Source organism: Hyperoodon ampullatus, assembly GCF_949752795.1.
Source record: "Hyperoodon ampullatus genome assembly, chromosome: 14".
Taxonomy (NCBI): domain Eukaryota; kingdom Metazoa; phylum Chordata; class Mammalia; order Artiodactyla; family Ziphiidae; genus Hyperoodon; species Hyperoodon ampullatus.
Genome location: NC_136927.1, coordinates 36541436 through 36555237, shown reverse-complemented (window position 1 = coordinate 36555237; position 13802 = coordinate 36541436). Strand labels below are relative to the sequence as shown.

At 48.5% G+C, this 13802-nt stretch overlaps 1 protein-coding gene across 1 annotated transcript in view; it reads left to right on the top strand.

The window, feature by feature from the left end:
* The window catches only part of SYT17 (synaptotagmin 17), a gene marked incomplete at both ends in the record, with an annotated part of 77478 nt that overhangs the window by 7204 nt on the left and 56472 nt on the right, over positions 1-13802 (top strand). Inside the window, one exon of the mRNA XM_079719274.1 lies at positions 1906-2525. Coding sequence (XP_079575400.1) covers positions 1906-2525 — 620 coding nt within the window. The remainder of the gene's footprint in view (positions 1-1905; positions 2526-13802) is intronic.

Genomic DNA, 13802 nt, shown 5'->3' with positions numbered 1-13802 from the left:
ATTCACTTAACAGGGAAAAAGCTTAAATTCATGAAACTAATCCACTCAGTTGGAAATGATTGATGTCTGGTCTTTCCCGGGACTAGGTGGGGAAGAAGAAGGAAGTAAAGTTCAAGGGCTTGAAATAGTGAAACGGAGGGGATGTCGGGCTTCTGTAGCCTCAGTCTTTCCATCTGTAGAATGAGAGGGCTGACCTGCCCCACGCTGTGCCATACAGCGGCCACCACCCATGTGGCTGAGCTGAGATGCCCCGCACCTGTTACATACCCAGTGGATTTTGAAGCCAGTGTGAAAAAGAGAATTTATAGTGTCTCACTAAAATGTTTTTATATTGAGTGCATATTGAAATGATTATATTTTGGATATATTGGGTTAAATAAAACATTAAAATTAATTTCGCCTCTTTCTTTGTAGTTTTAAAAAATTGTGGCTACCAGAAAATTTTAAGTTACCTTTGTGGCTGGAACATCTGTATCTGGCTCGCATTTATTTTCTCTTGGATGGTGCTAGTCTAGATGATTCCTAAATCTCGTGCCCAGCTCTACACAGAGATGACTGCATTTAGCACACATTTATCAGAGAGTGCAGCCACGCACCGGCTAAGGCTCATGATTTTAGCCAGCAAGACAGGCTTTGGGCAATTAACAAGATGCCATGAAAGGACAAATATCAATCCTACTAATACGAGACATCTCATAATCAAACTCCTAAGCCCAGAGAGTAGAATATGGTTACCAGGGGGAGCTGGAACCAGGCAGGTGTTGGTTTCACTTATGCCAGATGAGTAAGTTCTAGAGATTCACTGTCCAGCAGAGTGCATAAAATTAACAGTACTGTATGGAGTACTTAAAAAAGAGGGTAGATCTTATGTTCTTACCACACACATAAAATTAAATAAATAAAGAAGGCAGGAGGAAACTTTTGAAGGTGATAGATACGTTTATGGTATAGATTGTGGTGATGGTTTCATGGGTGCAAACTTATCTCCAAACTCATCAAGTTGTGTATATTAAATATAGACAGGTTTTTGTATGTCAATCATGCCTCAATTAAGTGCTTTAAAAATGAAAATAGAATGCCATGAGCTCATCGCTAGAATAGAGGGATGAGCAGAGATTGGAATGGTGAACCTGGGAGCAGTGAACTCTGCTGCTTGCCGGGGAGAGGTACCCCGTAAGTGACGAGGTGTGAATGTGATCCTTGAAGATGGGTAATAGCTACCATTTAGTGCCTCTTAACCATGTGCATGTTCTGTGCTGAGCCCTCTCTGTGCATTGCTCAGTGAATCTTCACCACAGTCCCTGAGATGGGTGCTGTGATTGACTCCATGTTTCAGATGGGAAAACCGAGTGTGTAAAATGTGCCTGGAGTCACATGGCTCATTACTAGAGATTCACACTCACTGGGAAGTAGCCAGGTTGGAATTTGACCCAGGCACTCTGGCCCCAGAGCCTACTCTGTGAAAGTGGAGGCAGTATAGGGTAATGGTTAGAGCCAGACTCTGGGGCCAGACAGGTGGGGCTTGACTCCTGGCTCCTCCTCTTACTAGTTGTGTGACCTTTGGTGAGTGACTTAAAGTTTCTGTTTCCTTATCTGTAAAGTGGAGATAACAGTCACTGGCTAGTACCTTGTGAAGATTAGATGACTGGATATACACAGTGCAGTTAGGGCAGTGCCTGGCGCTTAGCTGCCGTGATGATGGCGATGGGGATGGCTGTACCGCCAGGCTGCCTCCCATAGAGTAAATAAGAGGATTTCCGGGAGTGGAGAGCACCTGGCAAAGAGCATTATGAAGCAGAGCGAACAGGTGTGAGGATCCAGGAAATGTCGTCAGTCTCACAGATCGGCCCAGGTCCGGTCCGGTACTTGGTGTGGTGTTCATTGTTATTTCTGATGGGTGTGTAGGTCTCGAGTCCAGACGACCCAGCTCGCCACTCATCGATATTAAACCCATCGAGTTCGGCGTTCTCAGCGCCAAGAAGGAGCCCATCCAGCCCTCGGTGCTCAGACGGACCTATACCCCGGATGACTATTTCAGAAAGTTCGAGCCCCACCTGTACTCCCTCAGCTCCAACAGTGACGACGTGGACTTTCTGACGGACGCAGAGATCCTGTCCAAGTACCAGCTGGGCATGCTGCACTTCAGCACCCAGTACGACCTGCTGCACAACCACCTGACGGTGCGCGTGATCGAGGCCAGGGACCTGCCACCTCCCATCTCCCACGACGGCACGCGCCAGGACATGGCGCACTCCAACCCCTACGTCAAGATCTGCCTCCTGCCAGACCAGAAGAACTCCAAGCAGACTGGGGTCAAACGCAAGACCCAGAAGCCCGTGTTCGAGGAGCGCTACACCTTTGAGATCCCCTTCCTGGAGGCGCAGAGGAGGACCCTGCTGCTGACCGTGCTGGACTTTGATAAGTTCTCACGCCACTGTGTCATCGGCAAGGTGGCCGTGCCTTTGTGCGAGGTCGACTTGGTGAAAGGCGGACACTGGTGGAAGGCGCTGATTCCCAGTTCTCAGGTAAGGGGTGGGTTGGCAGCGTCTCCTCTTGGGAGCTTTTTAAAAAATGATTATTTTTATCTCAGTATTTAACTTTTTTTTGTTTTTTGCATTTTTAAAACCTTTGGTTTTTTAAATAACTTTTGACTCCCAAGAAGTTGCAAGAACAGTACAGAGAGTCCTGTGTATTCTTCATCCAGCTTCCCCGATGATAAATCTGATACGATCCGAGTGCATTAGCGATACCAGAAAACTGATGTTGGTAACTAAACTACAGACCCTATGCAATTTTTCACCAGTTTTCCCATGCACCTCCCTGTGTGTGTGTGTGTGTAGTTCTATGAAATTTTACCATGTGTATGGGTTCATGTAGCCACCACTGCCCTGGGAGCTCTTTGTCATTGATGCTGGGTTATTTACTAAGGAGAGTGATTGTCCAGGGTATGAAGCTATCAGTCATTTTGACTTTCCGAAATTGATTTGGGAAAAATAAAATGAAGGCTGAAGAATGGGATGATAGATGGATGTTTTTCGGGCAAATTGTGAGATTAGCTTCCTTCCCTCTTGCACCCCAGGGGAGAGCAATTGGCTGCTTGGGGAGCCACCCATGGACCAGGCTGTCTCACCGGTGGGCTTTTACGGTCCCTCCCTTGGGCATTCTGTGGGCTGGAGGACAGCACTGCCCCCACTGTGGGTGGAAAGATATGAGGGGAGTGTATGGGAAGGAAAAAACCCCACCATTTGGAGGCTGGTCTAGACCATCCATGCGGGGACAATGATCCTGTGTAATGCAGATGGGATTATTTTGCATCAAATACATCAAGGTGCTTCTAAAGCTGAGCTCTACTGGCCAGGGATTTGATGAGCTAGCATCACATTTGGGGTGCAGGTGTTAAACATGAGGCCTGGAGGGGCTGTTCCACTGTGTGTGTGTGTATGTGTGTGTGTGTGTGTGTGTACACATCTTCAAAGCTATCACTCTCTTAGTTTGGATTCCCCAAGAAAAAGAAGACCCTGAGGCAGGGGAAGTCATTTAATAGGGAGGTGACACCAGAGGAAACACCAGGAGAGGGTGGGAAAGTCACATGAAGGGTGCAGTTATTGAGCCGACCACCACTGTGGGTGACTGGAGCTGAAACCTGCTGGGGGAACTGGGAGCCAGTGTCAGACACACACCTAAGAGCCTTTCCACCTGAGGGGTGAGGGACCTGGGGTCTTTGTACAGCACCTCCTATCAGCCACTGAATGAGGGCTGGGGGGATGGGGATGTTCATTTCCTGGTATTTCTGTCCTGTTGTTACGCTGGCAGGTACAGAGACTTTTGACATCCACAAATGCAAAAAAAGTGCAGGAGCTGGCAGGCTGAAGTGGTCACGGTCAGGAGAAGGTGGGCACGATGTTGGCAATGGCTGCTCTAATCCCAAATCCTCTTTCCCGTCACACGATCAGGATATATTTGGTGCTTTCTGTGTATCCTCCTCGATATTTGATATCACTCGGTTTTCCACTGTCAAGAAAATTATGTTGAAACAGGGAGGCCCACCTGACAAAATAAATTCCAAATTTGCCAGCTCCGCTCTTCACATCAGTGGAAGGCCCCGGAGGTGGAGAATCTGGACATCCCCATACCTCGGCTCTTTTAGGTCTTGGCTGAAAGGTTACCTTGCCTGAAATGGAAAGTCTTCCTGGCCCATCTGCCCTGGTTTGGTTCTCCTGAAAGCTGAGGCCAAGGCAGGGGCCTGGGTGCAGATCGTTAATTTAGGAGGTGATCCCAAGAAGCAGGAGTGAGAGCTGAGAAGGAGACAGGGAAGGCGGGAACGTCAGAGTCAGTGGTGGTTCTGAAGGTCGCCATTCTGGCACTGGGATGGGCATGGACCCCGTCCTAGCACACTGGCCAGGTGGGCTCCCGAAACCTCACAGAAGGGCTAAGGCAGAGAAGAGAAGGAGCCCAAGTGTGCTGGTGTGCACGGGTGTGCTGCTCTCTGCCTGCCTGAGCTGAGACCTCGCCCAGACAGGACCACGGGAGCATTTGTATCAGACGCCAGAGGCAGCCCCCACCCTGGGCACTCCCTGTCCCCTTCTCCTGCTTTAGTTTTCTCTATGGCACTTGTCATCATCCCGTAAACCGTACATTTTATGGTCTGTCTCCCCTGCTAGTATGTGAACCCCGTGAGGGCAGTGACTTTTGTCTGTTTGTTCACCGCTCTCTCCCCTGCTCCTGGAACAGTGCCTGGCAGGTGGTGGTGCTCAGGAATATTTATTGAGTGAGTGGAGGATGGAGGAAAGAAGGATCCCCAAAGTAAATTTCCTTCTTCTCTCCCTCCCCCCTTCCTCCCTTCCTTCTTCTTCTTCTTTCTCATGTAAAGAAAGGCTCATGGAAATTGAGGGAAGAATGGTCTCATATCTGCCATCTCAAGCTTGCTCTGGAATTTATACTCTTTGAGTGGGAGGGTCAGCTGTCTGCAGTTGGGGTCCCGAGAAGCAGAGCTTGAGACAGGATTTCAGTGTGGATTAGTTTCCTTAGGGCTGCTGTGACAAAGCACCACAAATTGGGTGGCTTAAAACTACAGAAATGTATTGTCTCGGAGTTTGGAGGCTTTAAGTCGAAGATCAAGGTGCTGGCAGAGCCGTGCTTCCTCTGAAACCTAGAGGGGATCCTTCCTTGCCTATTTCTAGCTTCTGGTTGTTGGCAGTCTTGGCTTATAGCTGCATCACTCCCATCTCTGCCTCCCCCTCACTTAGCCTGCCTTCTCTCTGTGTGTGTCTGTGTCTTTTCTTGTAAGAACATCAGTCATGTTGGGTTAGGGGCCCACCCTACTCCAGGATGACCTCATCTTCAATAATCACATCTGGAATGACCCTATTTCCAAATAAGGCCACATTCTGAGGTACTGGGGGCTAGGAAGTCAACACACCTTTGGGGGATACAATTCAATCCAAAGTGGGACGCAAGAGAAAACCCTGCAGGGGTGGGTGTGAAGTGGTCTAGGTGAAGGGTGACAGTCAAACAAGGCTGAGCCTCAGCCTGGTGTGTGGTGGGGAGGGGACTCTGGGTCCTGGATCTCATTGCAGCATTTCCTCCTTCAGACAAGGGAGCCAGCCAGCCCACATCGTCAGCCATTGGCGGGGACCGTACTGGGAAATCCGATTTTCAGCCGGGCAGCCCTGGGCCTCCCTGAAGCCTCTATAGTGTGGAACAGTGGTTCTGAACAGGGACAGTTTTGGTCCCAGGACATTTGTCAGTGCTGGGAGACATTTTGGGTTTGGGGGATGGGAGAGTGCTGCTGGCCTCTGGCGGGTAGAGACTAGAGATGCTGCTAAACATCCCGCAACGCACGGGATAGACCCTGCAACACAGAATGATCTGGCCCAAGATGTCCGTAGTGCTGAGGGTGAGAAAGCCTGCTGTGGGGTGAAGGGGAGGATGGAGGTGGGGGACGGAGCAGGGTCTGCCATGACAGGCAAGACGGGAGCTGGGCTGTTCCCTGTTGGGGAAGGAGGGTTTTCCAGGGAGAGACAGTGGTCAGGGGTCGGGGTCGGGCCAAGGGGAAGATGATGTGAGTGGCAGATCTCCAGGTAGCTGCTTTGGTTTTCATTCCAAATGTGAAAAAGGAGACACCGGTTTTGAACAAAAATCCACATCAAGCAAAATAGGCCTGCATTGGAGACAGAAAACGAAATCCTCACACAGTGTGCCCAGGCGGTTAGGTTGGCCATCATCTCTGATTTCCATTGGAGACAGGCGTCTGCCTTCACCAGAGCGCTCCGAAGATGCAGCTGCGTGGGTGGTGGGTGGAAGCAGTTTCTCGTTTTCAGCCTGACTTCGCGGTATGCGGGTCAGAGCAACTCTTGAGGGTTTATTAGTTCTACAGTCTCTGCCGTGGAGACTCCGTGGGGACGTATAGATTGCTGGCTTGTAGGGCCAGCATATAGGCATCTTCTGGCTCACGGCAGAATGTCCCAGTTGTTTTGTGCCTTTGAACATTGTGTCTTTGATCTTGACATTCAGGAAATTAGCAGCTAATGGATCTACTGCAGATTTTTTGGTCACATTGAGAATGCTGGGCCAAAAGATAATGGAAATGAAGACATAGAAATACCGAAGTGTGTGGTGTGATTGATGTGGTATGAAGTTATAGTGGCCACTGAGAGAAATTCTCATCCAAGTGGATTGAAGTGAATTGATACTTTGGCCATTTAGAGGTGAAATCCATGTAGTCTCAACTCTTTTTAAAAAATTATTAATAATTGTGACAAAACACACATAACATAAAATTAACCATCTTTCAGTGGTATTGAGTACATACACACACGTCATCACCCCCCACCCATGTCCAGAACTCTTTTCACCTTGCAAGAAACGAAACTCTGTCCCCATTAAACAGTAGCTCCCCACACCCCACTGGCCCCAGCCCCTGGCAACCACCACTCTACTTTCTGTTTGACTACTTTGGGTACCTCATATAAGTGGAATGACACAATATTTGTCTCTTTGGGGCTGGTTTATTTCACTTAGCATAATGTCCTCAAGGTTCATCCATGTTGTAGCATATGGCAGGATTTCCTTCCTTTTGAAGGCTGTGTAATATTCCATTGTGTGGACAGACCACGTTTTGTTTGTTTTTTCATGCATCCATTGATGGGTGCTTGGTTGCTTCCACGTTTTGGTTATTGTGAATAATGCTGCTATGAACGGGGGTGTGCAGTTATTTCTTCAACCTTTTTTTGAGCCAGAAAAATATTCAGGATGAAGGACGTTCGTTTTCTCTTGAGATCATGTGGTTTGGGGAAGGAAGGGGGAGGGAGGTGGAAAGAGCAGAGGTCCCGTGGGCATGCCAGAACCTCACAGAGCATTAGGAGGAACCAGAGTTCTTGTTCCAGCCCTTTCACTAGTTCCCTTGTGACTGGAGTCACGTAACCTCGTAGGTCTTGGTTTGCTCGTGTCAAGTGGAGACATGGTACCTGCTGCCCGCTCCCTTGCAGTGCATCTCTAGGGCTATAAACTCTTCTCAGGAGAAGGTAGCTTCTGGCTGTGAAAGTCTCTCGAATTGAGGAAAATTATAAATATACTTTACATTATAAATATACAATAAAAATATTGTACATATATAAACTATCCGTTTATTTAGTCAATGAATATTTGTTAGGTGATTGTCGTGTTCTAGGGGCTGGGGCTACTAATTTCACTCTGAGTTTCCTGAGTGTCTACCATGAGCCAGGCAATGTTCTACACGTGCTCACTTGTCTATCTTCACAAGGGCCCATTTTACAAAGTGGGGAAACTGGGCAGAGAGAAGTTAAGTAATCTTTCTGTGCTGAGTGGTAGAACTGAGGCTCTTTGGCTTAAAAAGTGATGTACCATAACCAAGACATTAGATTGGTTCTCTACAGCAAGCAAAACAGAGCCCCTGCCCTCATGGAGCTTACATTCTAGTGGACGGAGTTACTCCGTGAATGAACGAACACATCATGCCTGTTGGCATTGTCTCTGCCAGGAGGAAAAATAAAGCAGGATAAGGGGCTGGAGAGGGGTGGCTGAGTGGTGAGAGTGGGGAAGCTGTTCTAGGTGGGTAAGGAGATGGCATTTAAGTAGAGAGCTGGAAGGGTTGAGGGAGTGAGCCTGGAGGATGTCCAGGGGAAGAGCATTCCAAACAGTGAGTACAGGAAGTGCAAAGGCCCTGAGGCAGAGTGTGTTGAAGGCTGGAGGAGAGTGAGTGAGGGGAGAGCAGCAGGAGTTGAGGTTGAACTGGCTTAAAAGGCCCCATCACATTGATATTGTAGGCTGAGGTAAAGACTTGGATTTTATTCCTATGGGTGACGGGAAGCCTTGGAGTATTTTGAGAAGGAGGGGTGACCCAGCCAGGCTGCCTGGAGAGAACTGTTCCTGGGAGACCCACAAGTACTTATTTCCAAAATATATAAAGAACTCCAACTAACATAACATTGTAAAGCAACTATACCCCAATTTTTAAAAAGCAAAAGAAAAAAAACCTCCAATGACTCAAAAGACAAAATCCAATTTTTAAATGGGCAACAATTTTGAACAGATGTTTCACAGAAGAAGACTCATGCAAATGGTCTAAAAGCACATAGAAAAGTGCTCAACTTCATTATCCATCAGAGAAATGCAGGTTAAAACCTTAGTGAGATACCACTACAACCCACCTACCAGAATGTCTAAAATCACAAAGACTGACAACATCCAATGTTGGTGAAGATGTGGAGCCACTGGAACTCTCAGGCAGTGCTGTGGGTATATCATGTGATGTAACCACTTAGGAAGAAATTCTAGTGGTTTCTTGTAAAACTAAACCGATATCTACCCCACGATCCAGCAGTGCCACTCCCAAGAGAAATGAAAATGTTATGTCCACACAAAAACTTGTACACGCATATTCAAAGAAGCTCTACATGTAATAGCCCCAAACTAGAAATTGCCCAGGTGTCCATCAACAGGATAAAGGATAACAAACTATGATACCATAGTTTGATAACATATGTACCATTCATATAATGGAACATTATTCAGCAATAAGAAGGAAAAAGGACTGATACAGCGTGGATGAATGTCACAAACATTATGCTAAGTAGAACATCCTGCTGACAACCATTATGAGAAATAGAAGTCAGACCCAAGAGAGCCCATATAGATGATTGCATATATATAAAGTTTAAGAAACGACGAAACTAATCTATGGTGAAAAATCAAAACAGTGGTTGTGACTGGGGAAGGGGATTGACTGGAAAGGGGCCAAAGGGAAGTTTCTAGACTAATAGTGATAGGGCGTTGGATACACAGGTGTATGCATTTGTCAAACTCATCACTTAAGGTTTGCACATTTCATTGCATATAAATTTTATCTGAAAAATAAAAGAGCCATAAACATCAAATTTTGGTTAATGATATGCCTGCTGAAGTGTTCAGGTCACTAGTGCCTGCAACTTACTTTAAAATGCTCTCAGAAAAAGATTGATAGATGTGTGATAAAGCAAATATAGCATATTTTCAAAATATTAGTTGCAGAATTAATAACTGTTCATTGTACGAGCTTGGTGATATATTTAAAGGGGTTCAGTGTACAGTTATTTCAGCTTCTCTGTATTTGATAACGTTCATGTTAGGGGGCTTCCCTGGTGGCGCAGTGGTTGAGAGTCTGCCTGCCGATGCACGGGACGTGGGTTTGTGCCCCGGTCCGGGAGGATCCCACATGCCGCGGAGCGGCTGGGCCCGTGAGCCACGGCCGCTGAGCCTGCGCATCTGGAGCCTGTGCTCCACAACGGGAGAGGCCACAAAAAAAAAAAAAAGAAAGAAAATGTTGGGGAACACCAGTTAGGAGTAATACGCTGCGGGCTTCCGGGTGGGAAGGGGAGCGGACAAGTGCCCAGCTTGGGAGACAGTTTGAAGGCAGAGTCTTTGATCCTTAGAGCCAGCCCTTAGCCTTTACACTCCAGCTTCAGAGGTGCTGTAAATGAGGGCTCTCAAACAGAGGGGGGATTCTCAAACGGGATGCTGCTGTTGTCTTACTTCCTGAGCATCAGAATCAGCCAGGAGCTGTGCCTGTGGGGTTTCCAGACCTCAGCCTCCTGGATTCCGATTTCTTAAGTCTTGGGTGAACCTGCACTTGAGTGAATGTGCTGGGAGAGTCTGACGTAAGTGAACTGCGGACCTCATTCTGGGAGGCACTTGGATGGCCAGTGGAATGCTGCAGGGGTTTGGCTGTTGCAGCTGGACAGACAGGTCTGAGATGTGGTCTCGCTGGTTGGCTGCTGTGTTGGTTTAGCGACCTGGCCTGGCTGCCTGCAAGCCCGATCTAGGCTGCCATTAGGATGGTGTTTTATGGAGCCATCTGGGAAAGGAGCAGGCTCCGGGTAGCGTGCTCTTAGATGTTCTTGGGGGATAATTCTGAGTCATGTGGAGTGTAGTATCTTTTATTACAAAGCCACATTGCCTGCTGAGGAACAATGTTTGATTTGAGCCCAGAAAAAGAAAATGTGCTTAGTCAAAAGTGATATTTGCACATCTGGCTGCTGGATATTTATGTTTCTGAAAACTGCTTTAATGTGAGATTTGCTTTGGCCAAAGGAACGCCTTTTAGACCTTCAATGCCTATAATTCAGGGCCCCGTGGCTTAGGAAGTGAAGTCTGTGTGTGTTGCCTTTGCAGCATAAGAGTCAGAGGTGGTGGCAATAAGCGCGTTCTGGTTCTCACCACGTACCAGACCCTGGGCTCAGTGTAATACTTAACAATTCCCTACCAGATGGATGGCACTGGCACCTTCATTTTATAGGTGGGGACCCTGAGCCTCAGGAAAGTTAAGAAACGTACCCAAAATTGCACAGCTGGAGTAGGGACTTGAACCTGAGACTGACTGCAAGCCCATATCCATAACCGCTATGAAATAATCTATTTAGGAGGAAGTCCTGGCTGAGGACTTTGTAAATTGACTCACCCCGTGTAACTTGGATGTGATAAGACTGTACTTCTCATAAGTATACCCAGATTTTTATATCAGTGTGTATCTTGCTGCTTTCCACCTTTGGAGCCATTCAGAGGAATTCTGTGTTGGCTTGGAGCCCCTTAGGAGAGCCTTCAGAGTCTGAGGGGTGAGCTGGTGGCCTTCTTCAGGAGCACCAAACTGATTGGATCTTTGGAAGAGGCCAAAGGACAGTCTGATTTGGTAACCAAGTTGATTGTCAGTGTGGGGACTGCTGTTTTGATTGAGCAATAGAAGAAAAATTGCATGACTCTGAAGTAAGATTTACTTTCTTAGGGGGCTCCCAAAATGTTGGTTACAGCCGACAGAACCCATCACAAACTGGCTTTGGTCAAAGAGGAAAGTCTGTGGTTGTGTGGGCTCCAGGCTCCACTGAGTCTGGGGTCCAGGTTGTATCCTGGGAATCTCTCAGCTGGAATGTTCCTCAGCACTGCCTTCATCCATTGTCTTTCTTCTCAGGAAGGCCCTTTCCCCAGGGAAGCAAAACCCAGGCTTACCTCCTGCCAGCTGGGCCACACCAGTGGAAAGAGAGATCCTGTTTCCCGAAAGTTCCAGAAGTCCCAGGGAGGATTCTCAGCGGCCTGGCCTCCCTCATCCTGCCCTCCTCATGCACAGTGGAGTGTGGCTTTTCACAACCGCTGGAGGCCTTGAAGTGGGAAGGAGTGCAGTTTCAGAGAAGGAAACATGACTGTCTCCTTATTTCACTGCCATGGCCACAGTTTTCTCTTTATTGCTGAAGCTTCTCTGGCTAATGTCCCCACTAAAGAACTTGGCAGACAGGGTTCAAGAGCTGGCCCTGGTGGCAGGCATGTGTCAACTATTTGGAATGTCCTGGCGGTGGGTGGGTGGACTCCTAGCCCTGGGAGTGTCTCCCATGGCCTCTTACTGTTGGGGTCCCTTCAGAGAGGAGCAGCCCTGGAGGGTGGGCCCTAGTCGGATGGTCCAATCCCAGCTCCCTTCTCTGGGGCTCACTGCCCCCTGAGAGAGTCATCTATTGGCCTAGGTCGGGCTCCCCTAGAAATAGACCCTGAGATCAAGATTTGAGTGCAAGTATTCTATTTGGGGGGTGATGCCAAGAAGAACCAGTGTTATCAGGCAATTTCCCACTGTGGGCATCTGGATCGTGACCCTTCTGGGCTCTCGGTGTAGGCTTCCCCAGGGGTGGGGGGCGCTGGGGCATGTGTTCACCAGCTCCCAGCAGCCACAGGTTGAAGGATGTTTCCAGAAGCACTTAACTCCCCGGGCTCCTCCAGCCTGCCTTATGCATCTGAGGAGAGAGTGTTACCAAACCAAACCAGGGTCGACTCGCCTGCATGCAGTAAAGCCAACCCACTGACACTGGGTTGTGGTGAAGGAAAGTACAGCGTTTATTGCAGGGCACCAAGCAAGGAGAACGGGCAACTCATGCTCAAAAGACCCGAACTCCCAATGGCTTTCAGGGAAGGGGTTTTAAAGGCAGTGGGAGGGAGGGGGCTGCAGGATGTGTGATCAGCTCGTGCACAATTCTCGGATTGGTCGGCATCAAGGTGAAGTTTCAAGCATCATCAGCCTTCTGGTTTCAACCAGGGTCTATGTTCTTGCGATCAGCAGTTTCCATCTGGAGGGAGTCAGCTTCCTATGAAAGCAACTTAGGACTGTGTGTCAGGCCTGTATCTGTGTCTTTCAGGGGACTGGGAGTTGGGTGATCCTGCTGTGTGGTAGATTTATAGTCTAAATTGGTACCAGTTTCCCAGCCCAATAGCTATTCTGTTTCTACATCTTCACGTTTGCTAATCATGAAGTCTTGAACCAGCCTTTAAAGAATCAAAGGGAGGCCTGGGAAACTAAAGCAAAAGGCTTTTACTTCAAAGGGGCTTGTATATGGTTCCCATCCCCCCTTTCTTTGGTAGTCCTCAATCTTGAGGGGAACAGGTTCAGGAAAAGAAAGGGAGTAAAGTTTTGGATAGAGAGAGTTAATCATAAACTCAGCAGAGGAACTCAGTTTTAGGGGGACTGGGTTTCAAGAGGACCCTGGTGGCCTGAGACTCTGTGGGCAGAGAGTCTGAGGGCTGGTCAGGGCCGGGGGCTGGGCTGCACCCTCAGCATCACCACACTTAACCTTGCCACGTCGAAGGCTCCGAGTGCAGGATCTTCCACGTTCCCCCTTCCCTCTCCATTCTTCTTTCCTCTGGGCAGGAAGGTGCAAAGCAGATGAGCAAAGACGCCTGGCTAAGTGGATGCCCGTGGAGAAAAAGGCGCCGGTCTCCCCTTCTTGAGGAGGCGCCTGATGTTTGCAAGTGACCCTCTTGGCAGCCATCTCTCTCGGCTTTGAGTGGGTGGGCAGGGAAAATCCCCAGCTCTCCCCACTCGGCCAGTACCTCCCCTCTGCTTATAGAGGTGGGAAAGGAGGATGGTTTTGAAAGCTGCAGGCCCAGGTCTCTGCCTCTTAAAAATCCCGGAGGGAGGTGTTGGGCCCAGGTTTTGCCAGCCCCTTGCTGCCTCTCTCTAGCCCCCAGCTTTGGGCCCAGGCAGCCAGTTCTGGCATCAGCAGGAAAAGTCCCCTCCACATTCTGTCCACGCACAGCTAAAGGCTTAGCCAGACCCCCCATAACATCAGCTTTTGTTATTTATTCTCTGTAGCTTTGGCACATAGAAGGAACTTGATAGGTGTTTTTTTGTGTGTTTTTTTTTTAATTTTTTTTTTTTTTTTTGGTACGCGGGCCTCTCACTGTTGTGGTCTCTCCCGTTGCGGAGCACAGGCTCCGGACGCGCAGGCTCAGCAGCCGTGGCTCATGGGCCCAGCCGCTCTGCGGCGTGTGGGATC